The 20,110-nt window shown below is 41.9% G+C and overlaps 1 protein-coding gene across 1 annotated transcript in view; it reads left to right on the forward strand.

The window, feature by feature from the left end:
• TOP3A (topoisomerase 3alpha) overlaps positions 1–19,857 on the forward strand; it is a 493,378-nt gene extending 473,521 nt beyond the window's left edge. The window contains exons 21-24 of the mRNA XM_089416209.1: positions 18,334–18,417; positions 18,558–18,782; positions 19,088–19,208; positions 19,430–19,857. Of these exons, the coding sequence (XP_089272335.1) occupies positions 18,334–18,417; positions 18,558–18,782; positions 19,088–19,208; positions 19,430–19,661 (662 nt within the window). The 3' untranslated portion in view covers positions 19,662–19,857. The remainder of the gene's footprint in view (positions 1–18,333; positions 18,418–18,557; positions 18,783–19,087; positions 19,209–19,429) is intronic.
• The last annotated feature ends 253 nt before the right edge of the window (positions 19,858–20,110 follow it).

Below are 20,110 nucleotides of genomic sequence, written 5' to 3' on the forward strand. Positions count from 1 at the left end.
CAATCTTTGATACTAAGGAAATTGATAAGGCTCCCACTTCTCCTAAGTATGGTTCTATGTTCAAATCACTTAAGCTTTTAGATTATGACTTTGGGAAAGCACAACCCATTGAATACAATATTTCTTTCTCTCTTTTTATTATTGGTCATCATCTTGAGTCTTCATCAAGTGATTCCCTCACCCCTGGTCATATGATCTCAAGTAACTATGAGCCCTTCCCCCCTCCTGAATATAGTATCAAGGAGAAGCCCTTCATTGATTATACTTTTCCTCCTTGGACGCACCCTTATGGTTTTGATCACTGCATAGTCACCCTCTGTAGTGTAATCATCATGTGCAACCCACTTATGTCTCTCCATCTCGTCGGCCTCGCTTTCCCACTAATCATAACCCAATGAAGGCCATAAGCCATGACGTAAATTATAAGTACAATGGTGGAAGTGATATGCTAGAGATTGCCATCAATCAAAAGTTTATAATCACAATTGTTGACATCTCTATATTTTGGTTGCAAGAGAAGATCTCACGGACTAAATTACATCCTGTTCTTAGCTCTTCTCACATAATCATCCATGTGTGGGCATCATGTTTTCCCACCTTCCGCCCACAACATCCTCCATGTGTTTGGGGTTGCATTCGCTTTGGGATTTGTTGCATGAGTAATCATATAAGCAAACATATTTATATTGACTTGATGATATGTTGGTTGCACTGGCTTTATGATTACACTTAGTATTAGCCTTACTACATGCATGTTAGGATAGGATGCATTGCATGCTCATTTTCTCATTATAACTAACATCATATGATATTTCTCATGGTAGATTAAGATGCATCTAAATTAATTTGCATATTTTATTTTTTGTTGATTTTATGGCCTAAAATATAGCATGTGTGTTCATGAGACGCCGCAAAAGCATGCTTCCCTTGTTTTTCCATATATTATATTGCAGGTTATAGGTCTACGGTAACCGAGAGATTGTTGGAGTTCTCGTGACCTCCCATTCATGTAACTTTGTCCACTTCTTCAAGTGATCACATCCCAGTTGTAGCCAGATGTTACCCACCATTTTGTGGGTGATATGCCTAGGAGAAAAAATTTCTCCAAGATGGTCTTCAGCGGAAAACCAAAGCCCCTTGTAGCCACTAGCTAGCTCATTATGCCTTTTCTCCACCACCTAAGCCAACCATGTAGATTCTCACCCATCTGCCATGATCGTATGTTTGAAGGTGGGCCTCTCGAACCTAAAGGTATGCCTTGTAATTTGGTAATTGCGTATTGTAGTTTGTTTATCATGGACACTTCTGGGCATGGATTAATGGGGGGATTTGGCGAAAAGAATGGGTTAGGTCTATGCCCTTGTCCCCTAGCCCCCTTTTGGATATTAACCTTGCATCCTAATCCCGTGGGATCTCTTTTATTGACCATTTGGCTTTAGGGATGGTATTTCATGGGAAACCCTAATTTTGGTTGCGTGATCCCGCTCCCCTATCTACTTATATTACCCTCTTTCCACTCATTATTACCCCATTCATCATTTCTCTAACCTGGGTCCACATAGGGTTAGCTTGCCCCTTTCCCTTGCCCACACCTTGCACCATGGCCTGGAATGAAGCCCGAAGGTTGATGCGGCTAGAAAGAAAGATAAAAGCATATTTGGCCACATTCAACAGGAAAATGTACCACAAACTGCAAAACATTTCCGGGACAACACATTTAGCACGTGGTTAAAAGCTAATACATGAGCTCTACCCTATCACCATGGCCATCACCCTGGTTCCTATAGGTTCTATGAGCCTCCTTCATCATATAGGAACACATGGTTGTTCCAACCCCTGGTGGGCAATGAACCACCCCACCTTAAAAGGGGGTAGTCATTGCTATATCTTATACATCATGCTTTTACCCCTTGAGCCCCAAGCAGTGAATCAAAGAAAATCATAAAAGGGTAAAAGACATATAAAGAAGGGTGGAAAAATCAAGGCTGAGGGACCTCATGTACTACGATATCTCCCTCCTATACATTATAAACCCAGGTGTGGGCCCCCTTCTTATTAGCTACCCTTATACCCTAGCATGTGACCCAAGGTTGCCCCTTCTCATTCCCCACTTCATTCACCCATCTGTCACATGCCACCACCTTTTGAATTGTGTACCTTGAACATATGATCCCCTTTAGAAGTAGAAACCACGTAATAGGATCATTGGTTAACCCCATTTGGAGTTTAGGAGATGTTACCACTCAAACCAGTAGGGGACCTAAAGGGGTTCCTAAGAGGGCAACTGCTAGGTTAAGGGCAATGGTGGAGGCTTAGCCCACTATCACCACAGTTAAGTCTCCCTTCTCTTTAAAGACTTTCAACGATGGGAGGAGTCTCGGTAGTGTATGGATCACTTGTAAAGTATATGTCAATGGATAGGTGAGAAGTGACCCTAAAAACCCTTTCCCAAGGATGGAGTGAAGAATGGAACTTGCTTTCTCTTTAAGCAAGGGACTTGGTCCACTAGGGGTAAGGGGTGAGGATTGGAGGGTTGAGGGTGAAAGGATAGGCTTATAAACAAGGTTCACAATCCCTATAATCCTTGGGAAACTTGGATTCCCAAATGGTCCTTAACAAATAATATATATTGAGAAGTGGGACCACACGGGGCCAAGTGGACCCAACCCGGGTTGGGGGATGGAATGCAGCAACCGCTGATGTTCCCATCTTGGACAAGGTGAGGGGAAAGGACAAAAGAAGGATATTTACTAAAAAAGGTTGAGTTGGTCTTATTGAAGTCTAGCCTTGGGGATGCCTGGGAAAAGTTTGATCCTGGAGCTAAGGCTTGGGATTCCCGGAGATTCCACTGTTAGAATTGCCTCAAATTTGGAGGAGAGGGAGGGAACCCACCAACATAGTAGCCTATAGGAGATCAGAGTTTTTCCTTGGGTCAATTCTCGAGAAATTGATGCCCTAGGTGACCTAATGGGGCTAGACCTGGGGAAAAAGGGGAAAATGGTAAAAAGAAGGTTAAAATGATCACCCCTTTAAGGGACCAGTGCCTAATTCACTTGGGGATATGGAGTCAAGGATGGTGATGAGTAAGAACTTGGTTTCTTGATCAAGGAGGCCCAGAAAGTGAACTTCATCTGATGTTGAGGGAAATAAAAGAAAAGTGACCTTCAAGCATTTATAGTTAAAAGAAAATGATGCAAGCTTATCGAGACAGATAATCTCTAGGCCATTTCATTCATATAACAATTGCCCATACATTAAATTAGCTAAAACATGCTCAATTCCACATTTCGATTATGTAGCAACTAGCCCTAATTTTCGCAGTATGCAGCAACAAGAATAATAACATCAAAATTCACTTACAATGTTATAGAGTATATCCAACCAGCATTTCATTCACAAGAAAAAGCTCCAAGATAAGATAAATAACCCAAATCCATACATCAAAATTCATCCATCTCCAAAAAATATCCTCCAAGGAAAAAGTGTGAAGTTATCTATGATTAGAGAGATCCGAAATCAAGTGATGATACAAATGAATGTATCTAACATCAATATATAGCCTCTAATGAGTTTGAATTATCCTATGGGCCTACATTAGCCCCTAATGATAAAATAATGTGCAAATAAAACCCCTATTGGTGACAAGCCCACTAAACTAGGTCACAAGTGTAAAAATAAGCCTCACAAGGGGCCAAATAATCATATGTACATGTCGTAGGGCCCTCCAAGGCATAATAATATCCAGAAGTTCCATATTGAGGAATAAATTCCTTGGAATATGATGGACAAGAGGGCGGCCCCTTGTTCTCCAAGTAGTAGAGTTGCGGTGCTTCTAGTGGGTCTGAGGGAACATAAATGACCCTGTGGGTCTCCATATGAATTGAAGATGCTTGTACATCCTTTGCTATGGTCCAAGTGGTGGAATGAATGCTGCCATGACATCATACAAGTCTTGGGACACCTGCCAAGATTGTGGGGCTCCTGTGGGGGCCTGTTGGGCATAATGTACCAAGCATATCACCATCATCCCAAAAGTGGATCGCTAGTAGTCTCTGAGCATCCATGAAGATCCGTAGAGTGATGTTTGTTGTTGTGGAGGCCCATGACTCTCTATCCACATCTTGCATATGCTAATGTATACCTCTGTGGTTAGGATCCCATATAGGGAGACCAAATCCAAATGGAAACCACCTGTAATCCTGCATAAGATCCCATGTGTCCCTTAGGCTTCTAGTACAACTAGTCATTAAAATAATCAGGTAAATGAGCTTACAAATCATGGATAACAAAATTGGCACTTCATAATGGTATGCCCTTTCGTAGTGGGCGTTGACATGTGCTAGTGTCTCGAAGCTCCAAAGGGGGTAAGCCAAGTACCTTATTAGGTGGTTTTAGACCTTAAAGGGGATAGTATGTCCAAGGTACTTCCCTCTAATGGGGGTGGCAAGTGACAGGTAAGTGGAATGGAGTAGGGAATGAGGGGCAATCTTGGGCCACATAGTGGGCCATAGGGATAGCTAGATAAGGGGAAGCCCACACTTGGGTATATAATGTGTAGGAGGGAGCAATCATAGTACATGAGGTGCCTTAGCCTTGATTTTTCCACCCTTCTTTATATGCCTTTTGCCTTTTATGAATTTCTTTAATCAAAGGACAAGAGTATGATATGTAAGATATAGTGACGATTACCCCCTTTTAGGTATTGCCCTCCTTGGGTTGGGACAATCATGGATTCCTAAATGATAAAGGAGGCTCATATAGGGCCTATGGAACCAGGGTGATGGCCATGGATTGGGGTAGAGCTCATGCATTGGCTTTTTCCCATGTGCTAATTATTTTGTCCCAACCATCTTTTGCATTTTGTGGTACAATTTCCTGCTAAATGTGGCCAATTATGCTTTTCATTTTTTTTTTTAATTGCTTCAACCTCCAGGGCATCATTCTAGGTCTAACCCAAGGTGGGGGCCAAGGGATAGGGAGGTTGGCCCTATGTGGACCCAAAATAGAAATGTGGACCTCGGTGGGAGAAAAGATGAATGGGGGTATAGTGAGTGGAAAGGGAGTAATAGTGCGGGTAAAGGAGCGGGACCATGCACCAAAGTTGGGGTTTCCCAACTAGTACCACCCTAGAACCAAATAGTCAATAAAGGAGATCCCATGGGGCTAGAATCCAAGGGTAACAACCAAAAGAGATTAAGGGGATAAAATCACAAACTGAGCCCTCTCTTTCCGCCAAATCCCCCCATCAACCCATACCCATAAGTATCCATGATAAGTAAACCCAATACTCAATCACCAAATGACAAGACATACCTTTAGATTCCGGAGGCCCACCTTCAAACATACGATCAATACAGATAGGTGAGAGACCACATGGCTGGCTCAGGTGGCAGAGAAATGGCACAACGAGCTAGTAGGAGGCATCAAGTGGTTGTTGGCTACTGGTTGAAGCTTATCATGGAGAAAAATTTCACCTTGGGATATCACCCACAAAGTGGTGGGTAACATTTGGCTCCAACTGGGACGTGATCTCTCGAAGAAGTGAACGAGGCTACTCGAACGAGAGGTCGCGAAAACTCTAGTAATCTCTTGATCAATGTAGACCTGTTATCTGCACATGTCAAATATCAAAGCCACAGGGTAGCATGTTTTTCAAGGTGTTTGATGATCACCCATGCTTAATGTTAGCTCATAAACCAATAAAATATGCATTTTTTCTTTTTTTTTTCAATCTAATTTATCATGAGAAACATTATATGCGGTTAGTTCTAATGCCAAAATCATCATGCAATGCATCATATCCTAACATGCATATAGTAATGCTAATACTAAGTGTAATCATAAAGCCAATGCAACCAACATATCATCACATCGATATACATATGCCTGCCATTATGATTACTCATGTAGCAACCCCCAAATCGAATGTGGACATAGTCATACGGCGGATGAGGCGGGTGGGAGGCGGGAAAACATGATCTCCATTCAAGGTAGAGGGAGGTCCTTGGAGAGAAAAAACTGGTCATTCTAGAGGTCCAAGGCTTTCCTTCTAGGTACAAAATGAAGGAATGAATGATTATGCTCGAGAACTCCTCATCACAGTCACTGCGTGTAATATCATGCTTTGAGGATGTCACATGGTTGTGATGAGAGGGGAACGAAGGGTGAGGGAAAGAAGGAATGCAACAAATAGGTCTTTGAATGTGATGGTCACAGCGGGGAGGGGAGGTCATGGAGGGATCATAATCCTAAGGATGGGTCAAAGGGGATAAAGTATGTCCAATGAAGGGTTCCTTCTCGACACCATATTCAGAAAAGGGAAAAGGGGCATGGTCAATCGAGGTGATACCAAAAGCAATAAGGGACTTAGTTGATGAAGACTCAAGGTGATGAACAAGAGGGAGAGGCAAAGGGGAGGGTGAAGTGTCATATTCACCGAGTTTTTCTTCCCCACAACCTAAAGCCTCAAGTGATTTAAATATATAATCACAAGGTGGGCAGGGGAGAGCGTCGCTGCTTTCCTCATTATAAGCATCAAAGATTGGGCTTTCATTAAAAGGAGAATCAATCACTTCCATCAAATATTGTCCTTCTTTTGCAAGGGAAAATAATAATTTTACTTCCCAAGGGTATCAATAGTTATGTCATCATAAGTGTCTGAGGGGAAGGGGAGACCAATCTCATCCTCATCCTCCTTGTCGGTGTCATAAATTGGAGAACAATCAAAATGACGACCAACAATTTCCCATTTCTCCTTTTCAATGTGGAAATAATCTTCAATGCCATTTTCCAAGGAGCCCATGGGATCACCTTCCTCAAGGGTTTCAAAAGGTGAGTCATCAGGAGTGATATCCTTGAGAAAGGTAACATTGGTTTCATCTTCATTTTCCATAGCCTCATCTTCCCCAAAATATTTGTTCATAGAATCATGTGGACCCAATGAAGACTCATCACCCAGATCATCAAAGCTATCTCCAAGCTCTTTAACGAGATCTTCCTTTGGGGCTTTATCACATGTAACAGGAGGAGGGTTCTCTTTAGAAATTAAAGGGGAAATTGAGACATGTTCCTCACTTTTACCAAGATCCCTTTCAAGAATACTCCTTTCATTGTGTAGCTTTTCCATAGAGGCTTCCCTGAGATCCTCCCACTCTTCATGAGGGATGCCACCCCATCTTTCAGGAAAAATACCTTCAAATTCATCATAATCAGTGGTAATCTCATGAGGGAGGGTATTATACCAATCTTTAACCTGACTTTCAATTGATAAGGCTAATAATCTCATAATGTTGTTTTCATTAGCAATCCGTAGTGGGGCTAAACCTCAAAAGAAGTCATCAAGATGTCCATTGGGATCTTGGTTGGGAATCCCTTTGAACTTAGGCATCCGACCTTTGATCCATGCTTTGATTTTTGGGCTCTCTAGTACTTCTTCAGTATTAAGGTTTTCATAGGGAGAAAGGGGAAAACCTACTCCTCGTGATAGTCCATTTAATATGATTTTGCAAAAACAGAGTCTCCAGGGTGAATGTCGGTGCCTTAACAGATGCTTGCTTCACCCTACAAGCATTAACTTTGAAGTTGAATGAAGAACTAGGGCTTCGTTCTTCCAATCAAGTCGCCAATAATGATATGTCAATATGTCGTATGGAAAACAAAACACGCGTTTCGGTCCCCAACAACGGTGCCAAAAATGTTACCACTCAAACTAGCAGGGGACCTAAAGGAGTTCCTAAGACAGCAATTGCTAGGTTAAGGGCAACGGTGGAGGCTTAGCCCACTGTCACCACAACTAAGTCTCTTTGCTCTTTACAGACTTTCACCGATGGGAGGAGTCCCGGTAATGTAGGGATCACTTGTAAAGTATATGTCAATGGATAGGTGAGAAGTGACCCTAAAAACCCTTTCCCAAGGATGGAGTGAAGAATGGAACTTGCTTCCTCTTTAAACAAGGGACTTGGGCCACCAGGGGTAAGGGGTGAGGATTGGAAGGTTGAGGGAGGAAGCATAGGCTTATAAACAAGGTTCTCAATCCCTATAATCCTTAGGAAACTTGGATTCCCAAATCGTCCTTGACAAATAATATTTATTGAGAAGTGGGACCACATGGGTCCAAGTGGACCCAGCCCAGGTTCGGGGATGGAATGCAACAACCAATGATGTTCCCATCCAGGACAAGGTGAGGGCAAAGGACCAAACAAGAATATTTACTTCAAAAGGTTGAATTGATCCTATTGAGGTCTAGCCTTGGGGATGCATGGGCAAAACTCGATCGTAGAAATAGGGCTTGGGATTCCTAGAGGTTCCACTGTTAGAATTGCCTCAAATTTGGAGGAGAGGGAGGGGACGCACTAGCGCAGTAGCCTATAGGAGATCGAAGTTTTTCCTTGGGTCAATTCCCGGGAAATTGATGCCCTAAGTGACCTAATGGGGCTAGACCTGGGAAAAAAGGGGGAAATGGTAAAAAGAAGGTTAAAATGATCACCCCTTTAAGGGACCAATGCCTAATTCGGTTGGGGATATGGAGTCAAGGATGATGATGAGTAAGAACTGGGTTTCTTGATCAAGGAGGCCCAAAAAGTCAACTTCATCTGATGTTGAGGGAAAGAAAAGAAAAGTGACCTTCAAGCATTTATACTTCAAAGCAAATGATGCAAGCTTATCGAGACAAATAATATCTAGGACATTTCATTCATATAACATTGGCCCATACATTAAATTAGCTAAAACATGCTCAATTCCACATTTTGATTATGCAACAACTAGCCCTAATTTTAGCAGTATGCAGCAACAAGAATAATAACATCAAAATTCACTTACAATGTTATAGAGTATATCCAACCAGTATTTTGTTCACAAGACAAAGCTCCAAGACAAGATAAATAGCCCAAATCCATACGTCAAAATTCATCCATCTCCAGAAAATATCCTCCAAGGAAAAAGTGTGAAGTTCTCTATGATTAGAGAGATCCCAAATCAAGTGATGATACAAATGAATGTATCTAACATCAATATATAGTGTCCTAATGAGTTTGAATTAGGCTATGGGCCTACATTAGCACCTAATGATAAAATGTGAAAATTCTATCACTGCAGCAACTGATTTATTTTTCCTACTTATTCCACAATAAGTTATTTATGAAATTACTTCAATAAACATTAAAATAAATATTGCTGCAGATATCACACCGTAACACAGAAACAAACATATGCAAAAGCATTGACACATTGACACAGATATTTTGGACAACAGTCCCCAGAAAAACCCAATGTGGGAAAACTGGTGCAGCAAGGGAGGATTTTATTATTCAGCAATTCTTCTATGCAATAGGGTGCCAAATTGGCCTACCCACAGAGAGAAATAATTCTCCAGCACTTCTCCCAATCCCAGCATTAGCCCAGCTGACCTCTGCATGGCTCTCAAACCCTTTGCGTTAGCCCCTGCTTGACTGCATCAGCCTTGGGCCTCTATACATCACTCACACAGGCCCAGCAAGTGACTGCGCAGTCTTTTGCTGCCTCTGCGTCTGCCTAAAAAGCCCTGCATCTGCCTGTCCTGCCTCAGCGCTGATCTCCAGTGGTTGATCTTGCCTCTCTTCTCTGTATTTGTTGCCTCCTGACTGGTCTCCTTCAGTGTGTTCTGCAAGTGACCCTCAAGCCTCCTCTTATACTTTTCTCGTTGACAAATCAACGGCTGAGATTAAGTCCCTAATCAACGGCTAAGATTAGTTCTGGCTTGATCCATGACTTTTGGACCATTCTAAAACAGTTTTATATTAATACACATTAATATTTTATTTTCCCTAAGTTTAGGGACTCCATTAAAAATATTAATTATTTTAATATCTCTCAAACTGTTTAGAATCTGCCCAAACCCTTTTTGGGTATTGGAGATCTCATGTGCCTTAGTCTCTCCACCAATTTTCGTGGCTAGAGCACATCCGATGCTACCCCAAATCAACACTCCCTCTTAGCGAGGACTATGCTCTAGTAATACTCCTCACTGAGTATCACCCTGATCATCCGGCATCGGTCCCTGTGCTGATGCTAAGCCTCCCTGCCCAACATCCTCTGCACTGCTGCATCCTGTACTGCAACTCCCTCTGCATCCTTGCAGTTATCACTCCCATTTCTGCTACTGAAACGGGTTCTTTACCATCCCCATATTTTCCCTGAAGTAGTCAAATTTTGTCCTTCCAAGGGCCTTGGTGAGGATGTCTGCCACCTATTCTCCTGTAGGAGTGTAGCTCAACTGTACAGCTCCTCGTTGGACACAGTCCCTAACAAAGTGACACCGGATATCAATATGCTTCGACCTATCATGAAACATTGGATTCTCAGAGAGCTTGATGCAACTCTGATTATCACACATGATCCTAGTCGCCTCCATATTCCTTCTGAATAGGTTCACAAGCAGTTTTCTAAGCCATATGGCCTCACACGAAGTTGTGCTTGCCGCCATATATTCTACCTCAGATGAGCTCAGAGCCACGGACTTCTGTTTCCTACTACACCAGGAGGTCATTCCTGATCCAATGTTGAAACAGTACCCAGAGGTACTTTTCCGATCCACTGAACTTCCTGCCCAATTTGCGTCAATAAATCCACTCAATCTGATATCCTTACTCCTGGTGTACAAGAGTCCATAATCGACTGTTCCCTGTAAATACCTGAAAACATGTTTGGCTACTACTCAGTGTGCCCTCTTCGGTTCCACCATGAACTGACTGAGGGTGTTGACAGAGTAGCAAATGTCTGGCCTGGTATTGACCAAATACATCAAGGACCCTATGAGTTGCCTGTATAGGGTGGGATCAACATCCTTGTCTTCTGATGCATCAATCTTCTTCCAGTTGGTGATCATTGGCGTAGCCATAAGTCTACAGTCCTCCATCCGAAAACTTTTCAGGATTTCTATAGCATACCTCCCTTGCCCAAGGAAGATTTCTCCCTTCTGCTGCCAAACTTCCAACCTTAGGAAGTAGTGCATTCATCCCAAATCCTTCATATCGAATTTTATGGCTAGATTCTTCTTGTAGTCCCCAATGAGTCTGGATGATCCTGTCAAGAAGAGATCATCCACATACAATACTAAGATTAGCAGCTTGTTCTCTACAACCAGATAGTAGAGATTCGGATCCGCGTCACTCTTGACAAACCCCATTTTCTACAAGTAGCCATCTATTCAACCATACCATGCTCTCAGTACATGTTTTAGCCCATACAAGGCTTTCTTCAATCTGCATACCTGAGACTTCTTCTCATGAGTTTCAAAGCCCTTTGGTTTTTCAATGTATACCTCTTCTTCTATTACCCCATTCAGAAATGTTGTTTTGACATCCATCTGATGGATCTCCCATCCCATCTGGGCTGCAAGAGATATCACGGTCCTAATAGATGTATACCTGGCTACCAGGGCGAAGGTCTCTTCATAGTCAATCCCTTCCTTTTGAGCATACTCCTTAGCCACAAACTTGGCCTTATATTTCTCAACACTGTCGTCTACAGCGTATTTGATCTTGTAGATCCATCTTGAACCTACCACTGATTTGTCTTGAGGTCTTGGCACCACCTCCCAGACATCATTCACCATTATGGAGTTATATTCCTCTATCATCGCATCTAGCCAAACCTGATGTTGAGCTGCCTCCTTGAAACTGGCAGGCTCTCCATCCTGAGCCACTAATCCCTAATATCTATCTAGTTATTTTCGCTCCCTTTTATTGTTTCTTGGCGCATCGATGAAGTCCTCTACATCTCGCAGAATCTGACGAAGTTCCTTGCTAGTTCTTCCTCTGCCAGTAGGTGCTTCTGTTTGCTCCTCTTCCTCATCCTAAGAATCTTCCTATCCTGAGGAAGAATTCTTTACTTTTGTTGGTTGAAGAGGCTTAACCAACAGCTCCCCTTTCGACTGCTCCTCAAAGGCATCTCACGAGATCTTCTGAAAGCCTTGTCCTCCATGAACTTTACATCTCGTCGTACTACTACCTTCCTGCTCCCTAGAAGATAGATTTTGTATGCCTTAGCGTTCTCACTATATCGTACCAGATATCCCTTTTCCGCAGTCTGATCCAGCTTCTTCCTCTTTTCTTTGGGTATGCGACAATATGCTAGACTCCCAAATATCCTGAAATGGCTAACTTCAGGTGTTTTCCCTATGAAGACTTTCTCTGGAGTAATCTTGCCCAGTACCCGATGAGGAGTCCTGTTCTGAACATAGACTACTGTGTTGCATGCTTCTGCCCACAGGAATTTTGGCATATCTTGATCATACGTCATGGCCCTAGCTGCTTCTACAATAGTCCTGTTTTTTCTTTTTGCTACCCCATTCTGCTCCGGATTATATGGAGTTGTCCACTCTCTTCTGATGCCCTCCTTAACGCAAAAATCGGTGAAGTCCTTATCAACATATTCTGCACCATTATCTAAGCGCAAAACTTTTATTTTCTTCCCAGTCAAATTCTCCACTAGAGCATTGAACTCTTTGAATCGATAGAAAACCTCATCCTTGGTTTTCAGAAAATAAATCCAAGTTTTCCTTGAGTGGTCATCAATGAAGGTAAGGAAATACTCGGCACCATTGAGAGCTTTGATGGACATAGGTCCATAGATATCAAAGTGTATCAATCCTAGTACACTCTTGGCCCTGTGTTTGCTCCTAAGAAATGTTGCCTTGGCATACTTTCCTAGAACACATCTCTTGCATACATCATCTCGTTCCGTATTCAGATCTGAAACTCCTGTTACAGTGCTCCTAAGAATTCTCGGAGCTCCATGGTGCAAGTGACCCATTCTTCTGTGCCATAGTTCGTTCAAGTCCTTGTCTCCATGACTGCCTATTAGTGTCATTGGTGATTCTAGTTGCAATCTATACAACCGATTACTTTTGATCCCGATTTGCACTTTCTTTTTCCAGCTCGGGTGTTTGACGTATACCTTCTCCTTGATGAAGTAGACATCATAGCCCTTGCCTTGTAGTTGCGACACGGAAAGTAAATTCATCTTCAATCCTAGTACATGCAGTACATTTGTAGCATGAAACCGTTCTCCCGATTCTGTTTGAAAAACTATGGTGCCCTTCCCTACTGGAGTACACTTTGCCTTGTTCCCCATGGTGATCTAAAAGTTCATCTTCTCTTCTCGATATTCTGAGAAACACTCCCTGATTCCCGTCATATGCCACAAAGCTCCACTGTCTATATACCATACCTCTGATGATGCAGCACTAGTCATACACGCCACTTCTTCTTCCAGCGTGGAAGCCAACATAGAGAAATCGAAATCTCTTTCTCTTGTGCAATCTTCTGAAAACCTGCGAGTCCCCTGACTTAGATGCCTCTGCATCGCAGTCTCAACCCATAACTGATTTTCTCTTTCTGTCTCTGATTACTTGCTCTAGTACCATGTGAAAATTCTATCACTGCAGCAATTGATTTATTTTTCCTACTTATTCCACAATAAGTTATTTATGAAATTACTTCAATAAACATTAAAATAAATATTGCTGCAAATATCACACCATAATACAGAAACAAACATATGCACAAATATTAACACATTGACACAGATGTTTTGGACAATAGTCCCCAGAAAAACCCAATGTGGGAAAACCAGTGCAGCAAGGGAGGATTTTATTATTCAACAATTCTTCTGTACAACAGGGTGCCAAACTGGCTTACCCAGAGAGAGAAATAATTCTTCAGCACTTCTCCCAATCCCAGCATCAGCCCGGCTGACCTCTGCGTGGCCCTCAAACCCTCTGCGTCAGCCCCTGCTTGATTGTGTCAGCCCTGGGCCTGGGCCTCTCTGCGTAACTCACGCAGGCCCAGCAAGTGATTATGCAGTCTTCTGCTGCCTTTGCATCTGCCTGAAAAGCCCTGCGTTTGCCTCTCTTACCTCATCGTTGATCTCTAGTGGCTGATCCCGCCTCTCTACTCCGTACTTGCTGCCTCCTGACTGCTCACCAGACCACTGGTTCAATTTCTCCCCTAACCCCGCTCCAGAAATTGAATTGATTGGTCTCCCTCAATGCGTTCTCCAAGTGACCCTTAAGCCTCCTCTTATACTTTTCTCGTTGACAAATCAAAGGCCAAGATTAAGTCCCTAATCAATGGCTAAGATTAGATCTGACTTGATCCATGACTTTTGTACCATTCTAACACAGTTTTATATTAATACACATTAATATTTTATTTTCCCTAAGTTTAGACTTAGGGACTCCATTAAAAATATTAATTATTTTAATATCTCCCAAACTGTTTAGAATCTACCCAAACCCTTTCTGGGTATTGGAGATCTCATGTGCCTTAATCTCTCCACCAATTTCGTGGCTAGAGCACATCCAATGCTACCCCAAGTCAACATAAAATAATGTGCAAATAAAATGCGTATTGGTGACAAGCCCACCAAACTAGGTCACAAGTGTAAAAATAAGCCTCACAAGGGACCAAATAATAATATGTACATCTCGTAGGGCCCTCGAAAGGCATAATAATATCCAGAAGTTCCATATTGAGGAATAGATTCCTCGAAATATGATGGACAAGAGGGTGGCCCCTTGTTCTTCAAGTAGTAGACCTGTGGTGCTCCTAGTGGGTCTGAGGGCGCATAAATGACCTCGTGGATCTCCACATGAATCGAAGATGCCTGGATATCCTCTCTAAGTGTCCAAGTGGTGGAATGAATGTTGCCATGACATCGTACAAGTCATAGGACACTTGGCAAGAGTTTGGGGCTCTTATGAGGGCTTGCTGGGCATATCACTATCATCCCAAAAGTGGATCGCTAGTAGTCTTTGAGCATCCATGAAGATCCGTGGAGTGATGTTTGCTGTTGTGAAGGCCCATGGCTCTCTATCCACATTCTACATGTGCCAATGTAGAGCTCTCGGGTTAGGATTCCATTTAGGGAGACCAAACCCAAATGGACGCCACTCATAATCCTGCATAAGATCCAATGTGTCCCCTAAGCTTCCAGTATAACCAGTCATTAAAATAATCGGGTAAATGAGCTTACAAACCATGGATAACAAAGTGGGCACTTCATAATGGCATGCCCTTCTATAGTGTTCTTTGGCATGTGCTAGTGTCTCCAAGCCCCAAAGCGGGTTAGCCAAGTACCTTATTAGGTGGTTTCAGCCCTTAAAGGGGATAGTATGTCCAAAGTACATCCCTGTAATGGGGTGGAAAGTGACAAATAACTGGAATGGAATATGGAATGAGAGGGGCAATCTTGGGCCACATAATGGGGCATAGGGGTAACTAGATAAGGGGAAGCCCACACCTGGGTATATAATGTGTAGGAGAGAGCAATCGTGATACATGAGGTGCCCTGACCTTGATTTTTCCACCCTTCTTTATATGCCTATTGCCTTTTATGAATTTCTTTAATTAACTACTCGGGGCTCAAAGGACAAGAGCATGATATGTAAGATATAATGGTGATTACCCCCTTTTAGGTAGGGTGGTTCATTGCCCTCTAGGGGTTGGGACAATCATGGGTTCCTGAATGATAAAGGAGGCTCATATGGGGCCTATGGAACTAGGGTGATGGCCATGGATTGGCTTTTGCTCACGTGTTGATTATTTTGTCCCGGCCATCTTTTGCATTTTATGGTACATTTTCCTGTTAAATATTGCCAATTATGCTTTTCATTTTTTCTTTTAATTGCTTCAACCTATGGGTCATCATTCTAAGCCTTACCCAAGGTGGGCACAAGGGGATAGGGAGGTTGGCCCTATGTGGACCCAAAATGGAAATGTGGCCCTAGGTGGGAGAAAAGATGAATGGGGGAGTGGAAAGGGAGTAGTATGTGTGGGTAAAGGAGTGGGACCACACACCCAAAGTCGGGGTTTCCCAATTGTACCACCCTAGAACCAATTGGTCAATAAAAGAGATCCCATGGGACAAAGATCCAAGGGTAACAACCAAAAGAGAGCAAGGAGACAAGATCACAAACTAAGCCCACTCTTTCCGCCAAAACCCCCCATCAATCCATACCCACAAGTATCTGTGATAAGCTAAGTCACTGGATTCGTCCTAACCCCCCTGCAAATCCCGAATCTGACACGATTCGGTCCGGATTCGTGTCCAAATCACAGGACACGTCGTGTCTGAGGGCCTGTCCCGATTTTCAAAAGTGTGTCGTGATTTTAGGACACGTGTCCGGTTTCCAGGACTCGCTAAGCTCGGCTCGGGAATGAAAAGGGCGTGTTTGCTCATTAAAATTGTCATTTGGCAAGTGATTTGCGCTGTTGGCAAGTGATTTGTGCTGTTGGAGCAAGGAGTAAAGCATTTTGGCAACTTCATGATCAAGTCTAGGCCCTAGTATTGATATGCTATTCATGGTAATGTTAAATTCTTAAAGTAAAAGTGACATTCTCCTTAATCTTCATTTTCATCCTTTTACTTAAATTTTTAACATTACCATGAAATGACTCAGGATGTTTGAGAGTGGTTCCGGCCTCATTGGATTTCATATGGAGAAAGTAGAATTTTAGATTTCATTCCAAATCCAGCAGGCTTAACAGTTTTTCAGGAATTCAGGATTCGATGGATTGCAATGTTTCCATTGCATTTTGTCATGTATTAGGGTATGGAACTCGTATTTAATCAAGAGCACCAAACCAAGAGCTTCTGAATATGTCGCTCCCCCTCCCGTTTTCGCTCCCGCTCCCCGCTTTCGCTCCTGCTCCCAAGTAACACTGTTCCTGATGATATGGGTCTGGACACCACTATTGAGTTGGCATTGGCCAACATGGATCTCAATGATCCAGTGCTAGAGCCTGTTAGATTTGATGCCTTAGAGGGGTCAACCTCCATACCAGTAGATGCAGAGGCGACTATGGATACAGCGGAGTAGGAGGATGTAGAGGAGAGCAGTGGGGACCATGATGATGGGGATAGTGATGCTGATTCTGATGCTGATTGATGCCTTGAGGCTTGTATACCTGTAGTTGTTTTATATTTTCTATTTCTATTTGCCATTGGCATTGCACCAACACTATCTATGTAACACATTTTGATTTGATGACTTAATGAGAAAACTACAGTTGTCAGTGTGTTTATCTTACTATCTTGTAGTTGTAAGTTGTCTTTCAGTTATGAATTATGAATCATGATTTAAATTTTTAATAGATTTATCATTTATGTGACCAATACCACTGACATTTATTTGAATTTTGTATGTACTATGCATGCTAATAGCTATAGATGAAGATCTATGTTTGAAATCAATAAATTTGTATCATTAATTAAAATTTGTGTAAGAAATATGATAATATCTAATTTTTAATATATATGTATATTTTTTAAATATATATATATATATTTTAATAAAATAATATATAACTTGTCTTGTTCCAGGGGGTCAGCGTGTCCGAATCCGACACCACGAATCTTGAATCCTACGTGTCCCTAATCCCCGTGTCAAGTGACTTAGGTGATAAGTGAACCCAATACTCAATCACCAAATGACAAGACATACCTTTAGATTCGGGAGGCCCACCTTCAAACATCCGATCAATACAGGTGGGTGAGGGACCACATGGCTATCTCAAGTGGCAAAGAAATGGCACCTTGATGCCACTTGAGATAACCACACTGCAGGCCTGTAACAATCTCGCTCCATTAATAAATTAAAAAAAAAAAACAAAAATTTCCTAGTAAATTTTCCTCTTTCCTCCTACTTACACTAGCATTGTTTTGGTGGTGCATTGGCTTGCTGCTCTATGTATTCATCTTTAGGATCCCCTATTCCTTTCCTAGGGTTACTTGGCAAGAGTTAGTCAGATGTGCTTATTCCTGCAGGCAGTCGAACCCATCTACAATAACAATATCTAGGAAAACTTACACTTGTGAAGAGATGGGATCAGAGTGAACATTAGTGACATTTATTAATAGGTTATTATTTCGGTATATGACAAAGTAAACAGGACAGAAATGTTGAAATAATTTGGGGTTGATACAAATATGCATTATTACAGTTGTAAAAAGAAAGCTAATATAAAATATCCAATAAATCCAAAGATTTAAGGCATAATAAAAGATCATCTTAAAACGTTACACACTGTTTTCCTTATGTGAATACAGCCGCACCATCAGAAGTGAAACTTGAGACTTTTTGGGCTACAGGGTATATGAAATTTGATCTTTGAAAAGGCATTGCTGAGTTAAATGGATATTAATGATTGCAAATTAAAGTTTGCTTCCCTGTAAAATTTAAGTTTCTTGTTGGTGGAGAACTCTCAGCATGGTAGGTTGCTACTTAACATTTTTTAGAAAGTGACAGAATCTTTGTCGGTCTGTAAACTGATGTTTCAATGCCTTTGTTAGGCTGCATTGGTGGTTGTGACAGGATCCTCAGAGAGTTGATCGACATATGTGGGACAGGTTCTCGCAATTCTTTCACTGGTTCAGGTTAGAGAGTTTTCTATTTGACTATATTTCAGTAATGGAATGTCTCCTGGTACTTCTTAAAGATAATAATATCACATCATTCTAGATCAAGAAACTTTGTGATGCGTTACTCTTTCACAAATTGTCATTGTTTTCCGCAGCAAGAGGACAACAGCCTGCACAAGCTCCACGGAACAACAGAACTCAAGCTCCTGGGAACAGCAGGACGAGAAATTCTAGGCAGAGTCTATGTCTGCATTGTAGACAACCAGGTCATAGTTCCAATGAATGTCCGCAGCAAGCTCCCCGGCCTCAAGGGCGTCAAGTTGGTCATAGTTCGAATGAGCTGCCTCGGCAGCCTCAAAGGCATAGAGCGGGTTCTACTGGTATCACTCTATCCCAGAATGCCATAAGGCTTAAATAAAACGAGTCAGTTTTGGGACTGTAGTCTTTAGATAATCCATGATTGAACAACCTATTTCAAGGAAAATGAAATTTGCATTGGGGATGCTTTGACTTTGACCTTGGAGGCTCTGGCACGTGAAGAATTAAGTATCAAAAATAATCAGTATAGGTGTGGTGCATTCGTGAAGTGATAATAACCTCTACGTTAGTTTGCTTCGTTGCAGTGAAGATCTTTGGTTATTCCATATAAACATTTTGGTGACATGCTACTACTTGTATTATACAGGAACCCAGGAAGTGCTTTGCGAGAGCTGCCAAATGCCTTGTCCTTTGCGAACTGCCAACACTGAAAATAACAGGGGAAGACGATTCTATACTTGCCAGACACGAAGTTGTAACTTCTTCAAGTATATATCAAAACCTATACTCTAGCATATTATCAAATTTCGTCGGATTGCTGACTATGCAATGATCGTCCCTGTTTTAGGAAAAAGTAGACAATATGATTTTTTTGGTGTTGCTGGTAATTGTCAACAGGCTCTGACATCTTTATGGTGGATGTCTCTTGCAACGAAAAGAGAACCTAATTGTCTTTAGCTGTCTGTTTGTTTTCCCTTCCTAATTGCAGATGGGAGGATTCAATTCAAACTGCTAACGCAAGTGCTGGAAGAAACCGTGGTGGCACTAATGGTGAGGGGAACGGAAGAAGAAGGGTGAATCGAACAAACAGCAGAAGCGATAGGGGAGGAAGAGGAGATGGGAATTTTGTAAGTGCTACTGGTGAAGAGGTTGTAAGGAGGTGCTTTGTTTGTGGAGATCCTTCGCATTTTGCAAATGCTTGCCCAAATCGGACTACATAGACAATGACAACTATGTGCATGTTTGCAACCCCAGCGATGTCAAAAATTATCATATTTGGTTGCCATTTTCTTTGAAAGAGATCCTCTTCAAATCATCTATCCTCAGGCACACATAGTTGCATCTATAGGTCGAGCATATTGACAGGATGTTAAGCATGTTATCTATTTTTTATTAAAACCCCAGTTTTTGTTCTAACATTTTATTGTGAAAGGGGTTTCTCTGAAGTAAGTTGGCCATATTCAGAGGATATTTTATTGTGTAAAAACTTCCACGTGTAAAAACCCATGCAATGCAACAAAAAGATTGCACATCTGAGTTTTAAACTTAGCTGTCCAAAATGGGACATGACAAAAGCAATTTTTCTTGTGACTCAAATGAATTATGTTTTACTCTTTACAACTCAATACAAAATAGCAGAAGCTCAAGGCGAAGAAAGTTTATAACATCT

Source organism: Pinus tabuliformis, chromosome 3_2, assembly GCF_031772625.1.
Source record: "Pinus tabuliformis cultivar Carrire ecotype Pingquan chromosome 3_2, CPIR1, whole genome shotgun sequence".
NCBI lineage: Eukaryota > Viridiplantae > Streptophyta > Pinopsida > Pinales > Pinaceae > Pinus > Pinus tabuliformis.